At 46.0% G+C, this 19287-nt stretch overlaps 1 protein-coding gene across 2 annotated transcripts in view; it reads left to right on the top strand.

Moving 5' to 3' along the window:
- Abca1 (ATP binding cassette subfamily A member 1) overlaps positions 1-19287 on the top strand; it is a 117325-nt gene that overhangs the window by 12227 nt on the left and 85811 nt on the right. For both annotated transcript variants that reach the window (XM_026786592.1, XM_005362190.3), the window contains exons 2-3: positions 5515-5680; positions 16142-16235. In XM_026786592.1, coding sequence (XP_026642393.1) covers positions 5615-5680; positions 16142-16235 — 160 coding nt within the window. In that variant the 5' untranslated portion in view covers positions 5515-5614. The remainder of the gene's footprint in view (positions 1-5514; positions 5681-16141; positions 16236-19287) is intronic.

Here is a 19287-nt window from a genome sequence, read left to right as displayed (position 1 = left end):
CCCTCCCTCCCTCCCTCCCTCCCTCTGCGTTTCCTTTTGCTAGTGTCACAGAGTCTGTCTGTCTTTACGGATTGTTCTAGGGAAAAGTGAAAAGAATCAGAATGCGTGTTGATGCTTCAGTGACCTGTGGCGGGCAGCAGAAAGGTTGGCGGGTAGAGGCGCTCCATGAGCAGGGACCTCCCTCCGGTGTCACCTTTCCCCACCTTCTCTGATAAAATAGAGGGACCTTGAGAATAGGATCTGTGCGAGTCAGGATCTGCAGCAGCACGTGACGTGGGACAGGCGTCCACTGAGTATTTGTTGTGGTTAATGGGAGCCCGGCAGAGTTGCGGCTGAGGTTGTCTGGCAGAATTACCAGGTGATGATTGCGTATTTTCTGACAGTCCTCCCTCTCGGGGTGCTACCCCAACCAGGCTCTGTGCTATGCAGTCCTTAGATCTAAGGCAGAGTTGGACCTGTGGGGTATGTTAGTTACTATAATCGAAAGGTTGTCTGGTGTTGGGTTTATTGATGCGTGATTTACATTTTGTACAATGTACTCCTTTAAAGTGTACAGTTGGACTTTTCCCCAGTTGTACACGATGGGGCAACTTCCACCACTTTCCCAATATTGAGTAGTGCGGGCTCCTTTGTGGTCTTATCTCCTCGTCACCTCTAACCTCTGGCAGTCAGAGACCTGGGTTCAGTCTCGTTCCACTATTTCCATCAATGGAAAAAAAATAATTGCTTTATTTCTTTTCTGAAACAAGAGTTTTTCTGTGTAACCCTGGTTGTAGCACTGCAGACCAGACTGGCCTCCAACTCAGAGATCTGCCTGCCTCTGCCCTTGAGTGGTGGGATTAAAGGCGTGTGCCACCCTGTCTGGCTCTGTAGTGTCTTAGAAGTCAAGTCAGGCGGTATGTAGTTGTCTTCTGTGTCTGCTGCGGTATTTCTCTAAGAGTCCAGCTGCTGAGATTTGTCTGTGTTGTCACGTGTGCCGGTGACTTACTATTTTTATTTCTTGTTGATGGACGTTTGGTTGTTTTCAACTGGCTTTTCTGCATGAGGCTCGTGTAAAAATTTACACGTGTCTTTGTGTGGATATGCGTGCTTGTTTCTTCTGGGTAAATACCTAGGGAGGGATAGTTGGATCATTCCAGAACTAAATGTTTCATTCATTTCAGAACTTTATAAGAAACGGCCAAAATTTTCTGAAATAGCGCTTGCATCTTATGTTCCTGAAATTGGTGTAATTGATTTTGATTACTTCACACACTTCCTAGTGCTTTTAAGTTTAGTGGTTTCTCATTGTGTTTTTAATTCACATTTTCCTACAAGTAATAATGTAAGCATCTTTGCGTATTTAGGAAGGTTATGTTTTAGCAGATTTTTGTATTCTGTGGGCTCTCTGTTCTCTCCAAAGTGGGCTAAAATCTTTGAAATGCCAGAAGCGTTTCAAGTGAAGATTGCTACACAAATTACCTAAAGGTTAGAGCAGTCACTTTGTCCAGATCCATCTTTCACAAATCAGGCTTGGGGTGTGGAAATTACCAGATTGATACACGGGACCAATGCTGAGTACTGGAGAGACTCCAAAGACTTGAGCACAAAACTTGGCAGAAAGCCAGTTCCGTGACCCCGGTGGTCTTGGGAGGTCTATGTGTCTTAGCTAAACCTGACATTTATGCAAAGTAGACTTAGATTCACTTATGCCTCCCAGGATGCCCGAGGAGCCACCTTGGTGACTTGGAGTATGCCACGGAAGCAGCCGAACGCAGAGCTCCCTCTCTGGGGACAGTTTGCCTGAATCAGTTAATCAAGCTTGAGTAATCAGTTACCACAGGCCCCAGAATGCCACCACCAGCAGATTCTGAGACCCCGTTCCTCATGGCCATCTTTTAAAAAAAATGAATTGAGGCCATGCCCTCTGAGTGCTCCCAAAAATCCAGTACTGCTTTATTTGCACCCTGGAGAGAACAGAGATGAAGGGCCAGAAATACCCCTGTCCTGAACTAGGAGGGGACAGACCCTGCAAGAGAAAACACTGAAGAAAACCTTCTCATTCAGGTGTGGGTAGAGAGAAACAGAAACGATCAGGAAGGATTCCTGAGTTGCTAGCAGCAACTCTGGAGAAATAGGCAGGCCCACAATGCTGGAGAAAGTGTTCAGGGCAGAGGAACACAACAGAGGGCCTCGTGTTCCTAGCCTGTGAGGGGCCTGTTCCAGGGGCCTTGCCAAGCAAGCCAGGGCAGGGGACAGTTGCCGGAGGCCCACCAGGGAGGAGGTGTAAACCTCGGTGAAGACTCCATCCAGGGTGGTGGGAAGCAGGTAAAGGGTGAGCAAGTGCCATTTTTAAATTTTTAAATTTTCAAGTGTTTAGTCAAACACTTTGTGGGTTCTCTGTGTCAGAGCTGGGAGATTGGGGCAAGCCTGGAGCTAAGGAGACCAGTTGGAGTTGTTACTGTGGGCATGCAGGATCAGGACGAGAATGGCCTATCGCCATGGCAAAGATTTTGAGGTGGGAATCCTTTCCAGCCACTGCCTGAAAACCCGTGTAGGAGCAGGAGCGAGTGTGTTATGCTTTGGGACATTGAGAAATCCAGTGCACACGATTGCCTCTTTTTTTTTTTTTTAAAGTGTGGTTTCTTTGCTTCCTTGGAAAATTGATGTGGAAATGTCTCATTGGCTTTTGGCTTCTGTTACCTGGACAGAAGGGCTCAGACGTTGTCCCTCCCCCTCCCCTCGGCTTTGGGTCAAGTTGCCCTCAGCATCGATCTCTGCGTTCTAAGATGAAGGCATGGGCGAGATTACACAGTTGGCCTGGAGGTGCTGAGGTGGGCTGCAGGGACTGGGCTGGAATGTGGCTTGTTTGCGTATCGCACAGCCAGACGAGGACTTTTCCTCTGGTCTCATGACATCCATGCTGTGTCCCTGGGGAGCCTAGAGTCCCAAACTGGCCTCAGAGATTCAGAAACTCAACTTCTAGGAAAACGGTCTCCAAGAAAGCTGTTTTTCCTGCTCTGATCTCAGGGGCACTTTGTAGAACAGTGCCTTTGCTTCTCGCTCTCTAGACATCTCTGCTCAGGGGTCAGGGAACAATTCCAGACAGGGATTCGACCCATAGACCAAGGCTAAGCTATTCGGAGCTTGTTTCCTACACTGCTCACGCCTACCTTTCCGGAAACTAGAAATAACAGGATGTTCTCTTTGGGTAAGATACAGCCATTTCTTTGCTGGAGGGTACCAGGGAAACCAAGAGTGGGGATGTCTTAGTTTGTGTTTTCATTGCTGTGAAGAGACACCATGACCACAGCAACTCTTATAAAGAAAACACTGAATTGAGGGGGCTCACTTACAGCTTCAGAGGTTCAGTCCATTATCATCATGATGGGAAGCATGACCGAGCGCAAGCAAGCAAGCCTGGTGCTGGTTACATCTCAGCTTGCAGGCAACAGGAAGTCAGCTGAACACTGGGCGATATCCTGAGCATAGGAAACCTCAAAGCCCGCCCCCACAGTGACACACTTCCTCCAACAAAGCCACACCTCCCTAATAGTGCCACTCCCTATGAGAATGTGGAGGCCAATTACATTCAAACTTCCACAGTGCATGAGTTCTGCAGATGAAACCCGGAGTTTCTTTGTTCTTTGTTGTACCCCTTGTACTACATTCTGAACTGATTTCTTTCACCTCCTGTAATGCTCACAATACCATGGAAGGTAGATGCCAGTGTCCCTTTGTTAGAATGAGGATCTTGGTGCTCAGAGAGCATAAGTCTTGTCCCATGGATACAGTGGGAACTGAGGGCTAGTGCTTACCAGGGTCTTTCTGGAGGTTGGTTTTCCTTTTGTGACAGTGGATTGTGTTCCAGCCTTTCCTCCATTTTACAGTGGGCTCTGAGGAAAGTTCCTGTACCCTGTAAATCAACTGAGTGATTCCTGGAGAGCGGCTTTAAGAGGAGAAAAATCCAGTTAATTCTTAATTTAGTATTTTCAGTGCCTCTTAAAGATAATTTGGTCATTGGCCGATCAGTGCTGCGAGTCCAGTTGGCCTCCTTCAGCAGGGAACTGCAAGCCAGCTGGTACTGGCTTGGGCTTCTTCTTGGTACTGGCCTAAGTTGGCTTCTTCTTGCAGTGAGGCACTATGGGTAGTCTGTGCCCTTTTTGGGTTCGCTGAGGAGCAATAGAGAAGTTTCTGATGTATTGTATCACTAATAAACGAATTAGAATTAACCATTATAGGGCATATATTTTTCGGGAACAGCGATTTCTTCAATTATCTTTTTGTTTTTTCCTAGAAATTTTTAATCTGAGTCCTTGTGTATTAGGGAACTATCAAATGCTATCAGAAACCCCCTTTGCATCGATTAAGATCATGGGTTTAGAGTGAAGTTTTTGGTTGCCTCCAGGAGTGGTTCTTGTATTCTTAGTACTTTATGCCCGATTTCCCACCTTTTTACATTAGAAAGGCACGAGAAGCCACAGTCATTGTCATTTCCTGATAATGGTTTCTGCTTATGGCTTATGACTACCAACTGTTGACAGGTCCCCTCTTTAATAACCTGTGTTCTCCTCTTCCTTCTGGCACGAGTCCATTTCCATTTGCTCCTTAGCTTGCCTTAGCAGAACTCTTTAGATATTTTCCCGCATTAAATAAACACAGCTGGGTGGAGGGTAGCTAGGATACAGACTGTGTAAGGCTTGCCTGTCCATGAAAATCCCTAGTATGGTGAAACGGCCCTCCAGGGAGGCCTCTGTGACACTTGAGGAGTGTCCATGTGCTCAGGTGTAGGTAGGGCATGGCCACAAGTCTGCTGCATATGTCCCCACCGTGGGAGCCTGCCACTTTCACAGATGCCATGCCGAGCTCATGGCAGGATCTCTTCTCTGTGGGGTCCTGGTTTCTTTCTGCAGAGGCACAACACCAGACTTAACCCTTATCACCCGGGAGCCAGGTGTTGGTGGCATTTCTTTGGTGCTTAGTCACAATCATCTAAGACAATCCTCGGCTTCCCACCTGGGGAAGCTGCCTGGCTAATGATGCCATTTATCACTTGAAGGACTCAGCTTTCTGCCCGGATGAAAACATTATCTGTAGTGCATGCTAGGAAATAGCATAAGTCACTCTAGGCTTGAGGGAGGATTTGTAAACGCTGCTAACATTGCCTGGTAGGCTACACCTTTCATAGGGAAGGAGACAGGCCTCTGCAACTCCAGGATGCCCTTTCTGACCTGTCTCGTGGCTGGCGGTAGTAGCTCTCTTAAATCACTCTTAAACGTTCCCATCAGTGACGCTCACGTGATAAAGATCGTTGCCTCTAGCTCCCAGACTCTAGCCAATAAGCCTCCCGGAAGCACTGTCTGCTAGAGATCCTGGAGGTTAGCTGTCTAGCCTAACTCGTGACCCTTGGACGAGGAGCCAGCCGTAGTTTTAGATGTTAGAGGTGTCTGGTGAGAGGGCTGGAGCCACAGCTCTCCTAGCCAGAGGGCTTCAAAGCCGTGACTGACATCTCTTTCCTCCTGCTTTATCTTCCAGTTAATGACCAGCCACAGCGTCACTGCTGCGCGCGCTGGTTGCTTCCTCCAGGGCTCTCGAGCCACATGCACAGGTTGCTCTGGGTGCCAGCAGAGGTAACATGGCTTGTTGGCCTCAGTTAAGGTTGCTGCTGTGGAAGAACCTGACGTTCCGAAGACGACAAACAGTAAGCATGGGTTTCTCTGTGGGCTGCTTCTGTGCTTTCTCCATAGGGGCTGGACTGGGAGTTGGAGGAGGGAGGGTCTTCACATGGTGGTTCTTGAATGAGTCCGGCACATGCGGGCATGGGACTGTGTGGCTGTGATGTGGTCTCATGGCTTAGCATGGTGGAAACGTGTTCAGTCAGACAGAACCATTAGCTTGGGTTTCTGTTGGTTCCTGGGCATGAGTTCTGACCAGTTCCACCTGGTAGATAATGACCCCCGATCATCCTGTTGTTTGTGTTCACTGAAGTTCTGGTAGCTGCCTGGAGCCTCCTACAAACCTCGTGGGCCCCAGTGTTTCTGTGAAGTGAGGTATTGAATAGCCATCATCGAGATGTGCCTGGTGACCTCAGCACTAGTCTCGACTGCCTCCCTCAGCTGTGAAAGTAGCCTGGAAGATTAGCGTAACGGAGACTTGTCATTTCTGTGGTAGTATCTGAGCCACGCACTTCCCATGTGGGCCGCCATTACCTCACAGGTGAATGTAGTTTTTCCATGGAGGAATGTGAGGCTGTCGGGCAAGGCGAGCTCCCCAAAGCTCAGGTCAGCCTTCCCTGTGGTGCCTTTATCTCCCGCCATTCTTTCCCAGTCATCTTATCCAGCTCTCTGGACTTAGCTGCGTGTCTCTGTAACTCGCTTCTAAACCTCTTTCCTGTCTTGTACTTTTCTTCTTCCCCACTTGAGTATCTTAAAGATGTTCAACCTGCCGGTAACCAAAATAATCTTCTGAAATTCAAAGGCCTGGGGTGAGGAGAGTTTATTCAGTCTTTCTCCAAGTAGAATATTCTGTGTTACTTGAAGATATTTTTTTTAAGAGAACAAACATACCAAGGTATCCTTTTGTTTACTAATGTTTTTTAATAAAGTGACTTTAATTATGTAATTAAAAATGGATTTAAACCCTGATGAGGGAATCATAGTTCCCATATAGATTTACAAATCAAATGCAAACAGAATTGCAAACAATAACATTGTAATTCAAATTTATAGCACCTTAAGTATGGTAAGAAAACCGACTTTGTTTCGCTGAAATCCAAATTATGAGTTGTCACGTGAAATATGGGGGTGGGTGATGCAATGCTGGTCATCTTGGATTTGGCCAGGCTTTATTACTTTGTGCTAATGATTTAATTCTTCATCATTGTTTTTGGGCAGTGTTTATTAATACTGTTTGGCTTCCCTTTGTCCGGTGCCATCAGTAGCCTGCCGACACAATCATCCAGTTACACACACTGATACGAACCCCAGCTTTGAAAGCTTGTGCCAGAACTTATGCTGAAGTAACTAAATCCAGATAGGTGTGCCAGGATTTGTTCAGACTATCATTGAAATGGGAACACAGAAAATTCAAAATCTTCATGGAGAACCCAAGTATAACCCTTCAAGTGCTCATGTGAAGACGCACGCGTGCACGCGCACACACCCACACACAAGCACACAAGAAAGAGAGAGAGAGAGAGAGAGAGAGACTTCCAGTTTTAGGAAAGTTTTTGTTCAGCTTTTCACGTTACAAATGGGGAACTTGGATCGAGGTCACGAGCGAGAGGCCTATGACTAGAATCTCTTTGTCTTTTCTTATTGGAAGTAAAAATAGCAAAATTGAATGTACATGATTATATTAATCGACTGAAAGAAGACAGTTGGAAGGTGCTTCTGTGAGCTAGGCACCAAGTGTGCCTTTGAACTCCTGATCCTCCTGGGTCTGCCTCCGGAGTGCTGGGATCACAGATGTGCACCACCATACCCAGCCTTATATCACCTTTTAATGGTATAATTTTTTTTTTTTTTTTTTTTTTTTTTTTGGTTTTTCGAGACAGGGTTTCTCTGTAGCTTTGGAGCCTGTCCTGGAACTCCCTTGGTAGACCAGGCTGGCCTCGAACTCACAGAGATCCGCCTGCCTCTGCCTCCCGAGTGCTGGGATTACAGGCGTGCGCCACCACCGCCCGGCTGGTATCACTTTTTTTAAAAAAAATTCTCTATCAAAACATCTTGCGGTTCTGACTTCCGTCTTGCCTGACTCCTGTGCCTTGCAGCTATTCCCCGGTCCTGATGGTCCTAAGTCTGTTACATTTGCTCTTATGCTTTGGCCCACAATGCCGCCTTTCCTCCGTATGTCAGTTTTCTACCTGGTGGCAAATTGTCCCTGCCTTGATGTGCCTGTTAGTGTTAGTCACAGAAAGAAACACCACTTTATCAGTAAAAAGTGAATCTCAGAGATCAGACTTGACATATATAAAGAGAAACTGAGGCACAAAGTGGGGAAGAGATCCTCAAGATCCATCAAGCGGAAGCCGATTTGGGGCCAGAGGCTGAGCCCTTCTTACTCCAGTTCTCAGTGGCTATTCTCCCCCTTCCCTATCCTCTGCAGCTGCATAGCAGCACCTAGCTTAGGAGCAGAAGTGGCGGGGGATGGGTTTACTATGCCCAGGCAGGCAGGAGTCAGAAGCACACCGTCCAGGAACACAAGATACCCTGAGCCCATCTTCGCTGGAGTTGAGCTTCTTCCTTCTTGTCCCGTGCTGTTTATGCATTTAAAAGGATTAGGTTTAGAGAGATAGGTAGGCTTAGTCTGAGGCAATTTCGGGAAGAGTTTTTGCGGAGATAGGAAGTACGGACACAGCCCTCCTTTGTAAGATACTGCACTGCTGCCTACCAGCTTCTCTGAGTCATCACCCTTGGTAATTTCAAGAAAAGCAGGTGATTTCAAGTCACAAATACTTAATGAGCAGAGCAGGTGTCAAGATCTGGCCGGCCTCTTGTACAGTTGAGGGAGCTGAGACTCTAATCGATGCAGGGTCAGTTCTGAAGGTAACACCAGAACCCATTTCCCGGTGTCCCGACAGGCTGGACCTTTTAAAGCAGGCTTTGGTTTAGCCTCAGCAGTGGCTATATGTAGCTACTGTCTAGTCTACCTGGTTATGTTGTTTAGGGATAGGAATGGTGTGGGCCTTTGGTACCACTTTCTTAACTCATAGAGTTAGAACTAACTGTACTGCCCGTTATAAAGAGTCGGAAGTTCGAAGCCCCTTGATAGCCACAATGTTTGAAAATTCATTGCATGTTCCCCTGCTCCTGAGAGCATCCATACCCATGGCCTGGGCCAGGACAGAACCTGCACGAGCATCCATACCCATGGCCAGGACATGAGCCTCGCTCGCCCTTATGACATGCATAAGGATTTGCCTGATGAGTGGTAAATGTGGTTGCTGGTCTGGTGTTTGAAAGTCTTGGAGAATCTAGGAGGAATCTGGTGTGAAAGCCTGGGGCTGAGCAGTGAACCCCAATGCAACCCCAACTAGAGGCAGCTTTGGCCTTGTGTCTTCGTTTGCAGGTTACTGCTACGGACCCCTCTCTGTCCTCACATTGTGCACACTCATGGGGTCCGTCCACCAGAGTTAGTTTTCCAGTGTTTCTATTGGGCCGAGAATACATTGAATTGAGTTGCAAAAGGGTCCAAAGCTCACTTTGGGTCCAAAGTGCCAGTCAGCTTGTGTGGGCAGCAGTTATTCTGTGCAAACAGGGACAGGAAAGGGGGTGGACTTCAGGCTCTTCCTCTGACTTTGGGCTTGATCCAGAGGCCAAGGTTTCCCTGAAACAGGGAGCAAAATGAAGTGGCCAAATGTACTCTTTTCTTTTTGCCTTGAAGTGAAACAGCATATTCTAACTTTTAAATAAATTAGAGGACTACTATTGGGCGGTCCTCCAGAGAAAGGGAATAAACAGGAAAACAATTAGAACTCCTCTTTCCTGCACAGCTCTTAGAGAAAGTCACAGAGCTTGTGGGAACTTCATTTCCCTTTCCTGTTTCCAGTGCCAAGGACAGTTCTTCTCTGCCTTTAGTCTTGGCTCAGTAACCACGGTCATGGTTCTGATCCCAGCTTGGACCGCCCCCTGCCTCAGTGGCTTCTCCAGAGCTTTGGTTTTCTGTTCTACAGATGACGTAAACTAGAACAAGTCATTGTTCATTGTTTCGCTTAGATGTTTGCTGAGCATCCATTGCTGGTGGGATATGCAGTGATGAACTAGACAGGCCCTATATGTGGCCTCATGGAGGTTAGAGTTTATCGAGGGAAGAGGACGTGAAACGTACCAGCGCGCAAATAAAAGATATCATTACTGCATCGGCGTTAGGAGTCAAGTGGTGACCCTATTGTACTCAGGTGCAAGTATGCCTGTCATTTGGAATGCGAGGTCGTGCTTAGCGCTCCAGTGCCTGTCATTGGGAATGTGAGGTCATGCTTAGAGCCCCAGAACAGAAGCAGTGGTGTTAGCATGCAAAGATCTAGGGTTCAGACCTCAGATGCCCTTTATCCTGGACTGAGAGACTGGGCGGGAATGTGTTTCTGGCTTCAGAAGCTGAGAGAAGCCAGGGCACTGGCTGACTGGCGAAGGACTTGGCTGGAGATACGTTGGGGATAGATAGGGTCCAACCATAGAGCGAGGGAAGGACAGTTGAGTGTAATTTTACATCTGAAAGGAGCCCCTCAGGTGGGCATGGCAAGCCTCGTTAGGCTCATCTTTTGGATCTTGATTCTGAGGTAACCTGAGTGGTGGAAACACCAGAGGGCATTTGTCACTCTGTGCACGGACACCAACTGACGAGCTGTGTTTCTTTGCTTAGCATTGCTTAGTATGCATGTTCTCATATTTGTTAATAATTTTGATGATAAAGTGATGTGTAGTTTGCACTTGAGAGCTTCAAAAGTACTTTTTCTATCTATTATGCCTCCGCCTTCACAATAATTCTGTGAAATCTGTTTCACAGATGAAAGTATCACTGGGAAGTTAGAGGGGCGTCGGACGTTCTAGTTGTCAGTCTGTCTGTCATGGAATGATGCCATGACATCCCAGAGAGCTGTATGTTAAGTCAGCAGTGAAGGTCTGTAAGCTCTGACCCTATTGACAACACTTAGAGTTCGCTGTTTCAAAGGAATTCCTTGGAGGATTTTAGGCATATATAGCCTTCTCTTACCTTTGTGTTATTTCCTTAGGATGGGATCTCAAGAGTAGAAGTACTGGGCCAAAGTGCAGTGATCCTTGCAGTTTGTGGCCAGTTATCCTTCCAAAGGATGGACCAGTTTTAGCAGTCATGATGAGGGTTCTGAGGGGTTTGCATCAGGCTTAAGAGTTTTAGGGAGTAAGCTTGGTTTAAATTGTCATTCTGTCTTTGAAGTGATTTGATCTTTAAGATTTTACTTTGGTTTTTCCACACATAATTTCCATTATTTGTGGTATGAAGGACAGGTCTGAAGTTAGTTCTGTATTTTTATATCACACCATGTCTATACACTTTGTTAGACAGTTATTCCTTTCCTACTTTGGGCGGGGGGAACACTTACAAAACCTTATCCATGTAGGGGAATATTCCTGGAGTCTTCCGTTTAGTTTCTTGACAAGTGTTTGTCACGGTCTAACTTTTCTCAATGCTGAGTAATTCCTCAAATACCTGCCGAGAGGCGACGTGGGGAGGAGAGGGTTTATTTTGGCTCACGGTGTGAGGAGATAGCCAGTTACAGCAGGGACAGTGTCATAGAGCGTGAGATGGCTGGTCACATTCCACCTGCCCTGAGGAGCTACGAGAGATGAATGTCTCTCTCCTTGTTGATTCACTGAGGAACTGCTGCGCACCTTTTGAGTGGGTCTCTTCCTCGCTCAGTTAAAACTTTCAGGAATATCCTTTCGGGTACACTCAAAGGTGTGCCTCATTAATTTCCCTGTGTTTCTAATCCAGTCAGGCTGGTCATGGGTAGTAACCACAGAGTTAGCCTGGCACCCTTCCTACATGACCAGGCTGTCCTCAAACTCAAAGAGATCCATCTGCCTCTGCCTTCCAGAGTGCTAGAATTACAGGAATGTCATATCACACCTGCCATTATCTAAGTGTTATTTTTTTAGACGTATGTTCTTACTGTCAATAATGTTTTTTTTTTTTTTAAATTTCACTCCACATCATTACAGGAGCATGCGTACAGCACTGCTGCTAGAAGTCTTTCCCATGGTTCAGATTCATTTACCACATTTTCAACTTATTTTGGTTAATTCTGCCTTGTTCCCTAGATTAGTGACCATGCTGGGGACAGAAAGCATGTTTTCCTTTTTCTGCTTTGCTGTCTTTCCCTTTGGTTCTTTGTCTGTGCCCTGTTGCACTATCAGGCTTCTCAATCTCAGCTCAGTGGTAAGAAATAGTCACTTCTTTTTCAAATACATATTTTGTTTTTTGATTAGTGTTATTCAAAAGATTTTTCCTTAGTCCAGATCTTACTCCATTAACTGACTGTCTCTGTCTCTGTCTCTCTCCCTCTGTGTGTGTGTGTGTGTGTGAGAGAGAGAGAGAGAGAGAGAGAGAGAGAGAGAGAGACAGACAGACAGACAGACAGACAGACAGACAGCGACAGCGACAGCCCTGGAACCACCCCATCCTTATGTTAGTTAGGATCAATCTTGACCGCAAGAGCACCACTGCTGTGTCCATAGAGTGGGCAGTGAGATGCACTCCTAGCTACAGTGCATTAGCCTCTGCAACCAAGAACAAAAGTTAGACCTGGAAACCCAAGCGGACAGTGAACGTCTGTGGTGAGCGCGGCCTGGCACAGCCCTAAACGAAAATGCAGAAATGTTTGGTGCTGATGGAAGGTCCTGACAGCAGCCCCGCTGACCTAGGCTGTATGCTGTGACTTTGTGTCTCTTACAACTGCAGACAGAGCCCTTCCTGGGACATGGGGTTGGCACCATCCTGGATGCGCTTGTGCTGCTGGGATGGAGAGGCAGAGGTCAGGGGTGCTGCCTAGCCGCAGCATAGTTGGTAGGAAAACATCCCATCTCAAGTATCTGCCCCAGAGCCCGAGTACTGTTGTTGAGAAGTCCTCCTGCAGAGGCACCTGCTTCTCATCCCCAGGCCAGAGATGGGGAGTTAGGAGAAGGACAGAGTGTGCTGTGGGGTTCCCTAGGGCGGCCATGACTGTGGAGATTGCTTCTCGAGAACGATGTTCCCCACCCTTGTCACTCTGTGGAGAGGAGGTGCGCAGTGGGTTTGAAGAGCTTTCTGTAGGAGCTCCTGATGGGACAAGCACAGTGTCTTTCCTAAGCCGTTTTACTCCAGTGTTACTCTTAGGGCAGATGGTATGGTAAGAGATGGAGGAGAAAGCTGACTTTGATGAATCGCATTCCTGAGGAAGTCAAGTTCAGTTTCTAGAGGGAGGTACTCCATTTTTTTTTCTGGATTATTTGTTCTTTTGACAACCAGTTTCTTGAGTTCTTTGTATGTTTTGGAGATCAGACCTCTGTCTGATGTGGGGTTAATGAAGATCTTTTCTCATTCTGTAGGCTGTCATTTTGTCTTGTGTACCAACCATGTACAGAAGCTTTTGAGTTTCAGGAGGTCTCACTTATTAATTGTTTCTCTCAGTGTTTGTGCTCCTGGGGTTATATTTAGGAAGTGGTCTCCTGTGCCAGTGCATTCAAGTGTTCAGCATACACTTTGAAAGACCAGTAATCTACATGGTGAGGGAAAGGGGCTACAGGAAATGCATGTGTGTAGTGGCTAAGAGAAGTAGCCCTTCAGTTAGATTAGCTTTGGATCTAAGCTTTTTCTGTATACCAGGATTCATAGACAATTTATTAATCAGTCCCAGTTTCTTCATATGTAAAGTGTGTAATAATAGTAATAGTACTAATTTGGTTGTCTGACTATGAGATAGACATATGAAATGTATATATTTATATATAATTTAGTTGAGTGTTGGCTATCATAATTATCATGGTCTGCTTCCTTCATACCCTAGTCTGGTTGCACACTTTGGCTTCACCTCCTGAAAATGATGTCTAAGATTTTCTTTGTGTGCTTTGCTGCAAGAACTTTGGGTATGGGGTACGACCCTTAGCAACAATCCATTCATTCCTTCAGCTGGCCAACATCATCTGAGCACCTGCCTCTTTGTAGACTGTAAGCGTGGAACTGCAGAAATGTCCAGAATTACAAGGCTTGCTTTCTTGGGTTGTTTCAGTGCCCTGTGGGGCTGGCCCGTGCCAAGTTCCACCAATGCATATGACGTTTGTTAGGTGTGTGTCTCCAGCACAGTTCTGACCGAGGCAGCCTGGCAGGTACTGCATTGATACAGGAAGAAAGATTTCAGTTCCAGCAGCTCATAATTTGTCTGAACCTCTGTTCTTCACTTATAGAATAGTATCATTCAGCCTGCATGATGGGGTCACTGTGAACTATGAGATTTTTGTGACGAGAGGCACAGAAATCCCTAAGTGTGTTGTAGAGGTTCATATTAACTCTGTTACCCATCTCCACGGCGTGGGGTCATCTTGTGTCTGTGGGACCTGTAGACATTTTTAGTTCATGCTGCATAGGGAGGTGTGTTGTTTCCTACTGGAGATGGCCTGCCAGGTCAGATAGAGTTTCATGTGACTCTGAAATCAAGTACAACTGGCCCCTGATCTCAGTTCTGCTGCTGACTGCTTCCTTGGCTCGCTCTTCCATAGGCAGTAGGCTTTTCAGTGTAAAATGGAAACAGTAAGGGTGCCAAGCCCTCAGTGATGTTCTGAGGATTAAGGAAGTGATAGGAGCCTAGTACATATTGGGCTGTCTGTAAACAGTAGCTGCTATTTATGCTGTAAGTTGAAATAGCGGCTCTGGAGCCTCAAGATAAATGACTGCTTGTCTATATTCTGTTTAGACTTTCAGGGTTCATTATTCTTCCTTAAATCATTTACTGTCTTGCCGTTTTTAGAAGCTTTATTTCTGTGTTTGCTAAGTCATGTGTGTGAGTGGTTTTATAAAGCCGCAGGCTTAGATTGCATAGGGTTCTGTGTCCTGTGTTCTTGGTTAGCAATATCTGTGTTTTATGAGCATTGCTGTAATGATCAAGTAATATATTGCCACTCGATGGACCTTAATGCAATCATTTCCCCTTTGCTGTACCATTAAGTTATTTATTTACTATATTTTTAGTTGAAGCATTTCAGTGAATGGATATATTCATGTATGCAGCTTCTGAGATTTCTTTTTTAAACATTGCTTCTTCGGATGAGTTCCCAGGAATATTACTTGGTCAAAAGGGATAAACATGCCTTTTGAATGCATATTGCCAAACTGCTTTCCCAGCGAGATCAGCTGATTTTTGTTTCTGTCTTCCTGATTTTATAAACTTCAGTTCATTCTCTTACCCCATAAATGCTTACCACGTTTAGCCCTAACCATGTTGCAGACATACTGAGAAGACAGGAACAGAAGAGAGAAGTGCATATGTAATACATTTGTGCTGTGCCGACTGCTGTTAAGACACAGAATACTGAGACCTCAGAGGAAGGGCTCCAGTCTCACTGGTAGAGAAGTCATTTTCAGGGTCCCGGGAATCCAGGCTGTATTCTCTGGGAGAAATTCATGTCCCAACCTCCCCCGAGTCCCAGTTTGTCAAGGTATAGTTGGCAAATAAAACTTGTACAATGTGATGATTTGCTATCCAAAAGAGAAAAGGACTCGATGCCATTTTCAAACCTAAAGGCTTTGTCGCTTTTGTGGGATTATTTACAGACGTCTTTAGTCAGATGAGTCCTTGCTCTTAGGGACCTGTTTCCAGCATGGTTCTTCCAGAGAACCATGGTTCTTCATGGCTCTTACCCTTCTCTGTCCTGAGGCGCTGTTGGTGTGAACTGCTCTTTAGAGTTTGTTGGTAGCAGGGCTTTGTTAGGAAATGTTAGAAGAACATGGGAGAACCTTAAAATCGAATGGTTTTATCCTGGAACATCCACAGCTTCCATCTTGTTTCAGTTTCCCTCCTGAAGATCAAAAAAAAAAAAAAAAAATGAGCTTGGTATGAAGAAGCCATGCCAAAGTTCTTAGAAAATTAAAAGGTCCTTATTTAAACTAGGAAAAACAAACAACAAAGTAAAAATCCAAAATCCCCCAATACTCCAAAGTTCCAGTCATCCTGAGACAGTTTGCTTCTCATAGAAAGGGCTATCAAGGGGCCATGACAAACCATAGTGTAAATGAAGGTATTCTACAATGAGATCTCCTAGTGAGATCTTAAGGGTGCAGTGTGAAAACCGGCGATAGAAACAGATCATCTCCAGGGCTTGGGGAGGTGTGACTGAGGACCTGTGTGAGTGCCTGGGGTGTGGGCACAAGAGAAGGGCTTCCTAGCTTCGGCTGCAAGTGTAATGGCTGAGTCTTGAAGACTGCACAGAAAGGGAGTCTGAAGAAGCAGGCAGGAATCATTTTTCTGCCTTAAAGGAGACACAGGTATAGAATGGGATGTTACAGGGTGGTGTTCAATAAACTGAAGCTCAGAGACTGAGAGAGAGACGCAGAAAGTCAGTCGATTGCTGAGCTTCTCTGCGAATTTCTCAGAGCCGATAGCAGTTGGCTCTCCTTTTTTAAAAATTCACACGATTGTGTCTTATTTTCGGTTCAGTGTCAGCTGTTACTGGAAGTGGCCTGGCCTCTCTTCATCTTCCTGATCCTGATCTCCGTCCGCCTGAGCTACCCGCCCTATGAACAGCATGAGTGTGAGTATCTGTGGACCATGCCTGAGACTTGGTGATGGCTGGTGAAATGTGGAACCGTTCCCGAAGATGCCATCTTCAGGAAAAACACCACAAAGAACTTGGGACAGAAAATCTAGGCTTTGTATATATGTTTTTTTGTTAGGGCATGAACTCTGGAGATATTTGTAGTCTTAGTGAATGATGATGGCAGTAATGATAATAATAGCTAACATCTGTTCCACACATTTTTAAAGCATGATAATAAAATAACCTTAGTAAGAGTTCAGAAAGTTATGATTAAGACTCCTCACCCTTAAGGCAGCTAGTCAGATGCTAGTTTCTGGTTCCTGGTGGTCCTTTTGTTTGCATTGTCTAGTAATCACATGGTTGAAAATCCTGGACCACTGATTGCAACACATACCTTCTAAAGATTTAATCATTTTTTAAAAAGAAGTATGCCTATGTGTCTGTGTGTGGGTGGGTGTGCATGAATGCAGGTGCCTGAGGAGGCTGGAGGTGCCACAGCCCCTAGAGCTGGAGATGGAGGCACTTGTGAGCCATCCAATGTGAGTTCTGGGAACCCCACCTGGGTCCTCTGCAAGAGTACTTTGTGGTCCTAACCACTGAGCCCACCTCTCCAGCTCTGAGAGCTTACACTGCCTTTGTGTGTGATATCTCAGTTTGATTCATGCGATTATATTTCGTCTGGCTCCCAACAGTTTTGTATAATAGACTTTATATCATTCGCTTGGTAACTCAGTTGGGTGTCACACACCTATAATGACTTGACCAAAGTTATATATCTAGTAGAGGTGGGATAGAATTCAGGCCACCTGGCTCTCACTCCTGTGTTCCAATGGCAGCTTTGACAGTGAGCATTGAAATACAGTAATGACTAGACACATACGGTTACCTGGGTGTGACTCCTGGCTTCTGCATGGTGACAAGTGACTTTAGCTTCTTTATAAAGAGAACTGTGACACCTAAGAGCCCTTGCTCTGGTGTTGCCAGAGTTACCATTTTACAGTCCCGCTATGCTTGGTGGATGGATGGAACAACACTCTAGAAAGTCCTGAATCTGAAGGATTTGTATTTGTGTAGGAGTTTTGGCTGGGCTCTTCTTACCACTTCTTACCACTGACCAACAGTCCTGTGGGTTTACAAGAGCCTGTTCTTCCAAGACAGCACTAAGGCCACAGCTACCTTTCAGTTAGGTTTCTTGGTCTCTTTCCCATCTCTTACACAGCTTGCAGATGCAGGCACTTTCATACTAGTTCGCTAATAGACATTCTGTATATTCAGGTTATAACTGCATGCCTCAGTCACTCTAGAAATTACTTTCTGATCTTGTTAGTTAGAACAGCAGAGTAGAAAGCTAAGGTGAAGCTTGTAGATATGTCTGCACTCTGGAACCATGTACTAGTGTGAGATGCTTCCCTGTAAGTCTTTGTGGGTCAGGTCAGAGTCATCAGGGTCCTAATATCTCCTTTGGCTCTTTGGTGTCCGTTACTTTATTTGACTGACATCCTGGATACCCAAGTCTAATCCTCATCTTGTTTTTCTTTGCTCATAAGATGTGGTACAGCTTGCGAGGAAGAGTCTTTACTAAAGGATGGGTGAAAATGCCTTCCCATCTCTGCCCTGTTCCTAGCCCCAGTATCTCTGCAAGCTGAAAGAGGCAAATCCTGTGGTCGTTGGAGTATTTGGTTGGGTTACGTAAATCTGCACTGAATGAGGAGCAGCAGCTCATTAGGCAAGGGGCCTTGTTTGGTTTTCCTTGAACTGTTAACAGGGAGATAAAGAGATTAACTGAGTAAATGTTCACTGGGCCAGAGTCCCTGCAGAGATGGGCCTTAGGGATCAGACCTCGTCACATCCTTCCATGTTGCCTCTTTTTAAAGATTAAAGAGCTCCCAGTACGTATTGGCCTTTGGTCTACTTGTGGGGAGTCTCTATTAGCATATTTACGTGAAAGCAGAAGATGAAGAGAAACCGTCTTTGGAGGAAGACGGGAGCTGGGAGATGGATAGCAGCAAAGGGAGTACTGCCGTAGGCACGCCAAGAGACTTAGAGGTGCTAATCGGGCCATTCGTGAGCGGTTACCTTTCTCTGGGCACTCTGTAAAAGGGCTCTTTCTTCTAAGCCAACCTGGGCTACAGGATAAAAGCTTGTCTCATAAAAACAAAAATGAAACCACAAGATGCTTTGCCAGCCAGAGCTCATCTAACACCCTTTGCGGGTTGACCAGTGTTTCACAGGTGAAAAAGCAAGGCTTGGAGATCAGCTGGACTGTGTCTCGCGCATGGTGGGGACTGGGTGTAAATCTCAGTTGCTTTGACTCCAGAGTCTATAACAATACAAGCTAGTCACCACCTGAAGCCATGGTTCTTAGTGCCTGCCAAGTCTTCGGATAACTCTGAGAATATGGTGAGAGCCAGAGCCAAGATCTTTTCGTCCCAACATGAACAGGCTTCTAGATTAAGAACCCCTGACCAATCACATTTGTCTTGATTCCCATAAGCAGCACTTGAAGATCCCTGCCGAAAACTTACCTGCGCCTCTGCAGACTCTGACCTCACCCAGACATGCCTAGTCATTATTTAACTACCAAATGTAGGAGAAAGAAGCTGACAGGGACATGGTAGGTGGGACCTCCTTTTATTGATGAGTGACAAAACAATATAAAAACAGAGTTGTCCAGCTGAGTTTGGTCCCAAGGGAGCATACTTGTGAGGTGCCGCTGCTCTGGGTGAACTTTAGGGCTGGCAGAGGAAGTGAAACTGGCAGATGTTTGCCAAATGAAGGCGAGCATAAGGGGGACCGAGAAAAGTAACGCGATGATGATGAAGGCTGCAGCTGCAGGGTGAGGTGATGATGATGAAGGCTGCAGCTGCAGGGTGAGGTGATGATGATGATGAAGGCTGGAAGGCTGCAGCTGCAGAGTAAGGTGACGATGATGATGAAGGCTGCAGCTGTGGATAAGGTCATGATGATGATGATGAAGGCTACAGCTGCAGAGTGAGGTGATGATGATGATGAAGGTTGCAGCTACAGGGTGAGGTGATGATGATGA

This window comes from Microtus ochrogaster, linkage group LG5 (assembly GCF_000317375.1).
Source record: "Microtus ochrogaster isolate Prairie Vole_2 linkage group LG5, MicOch1.0, whole genome shotgun sequence".
Taxonomy (NCBI): Eukaryota; Metazoa; Chordata; class Mammalia; order Rodentia; family Cricetidae; genus Microtus; species Microtus ochrogaster.
This window is presented reverse-complemented; position numbering and strand designations above follow the sequence as displayed.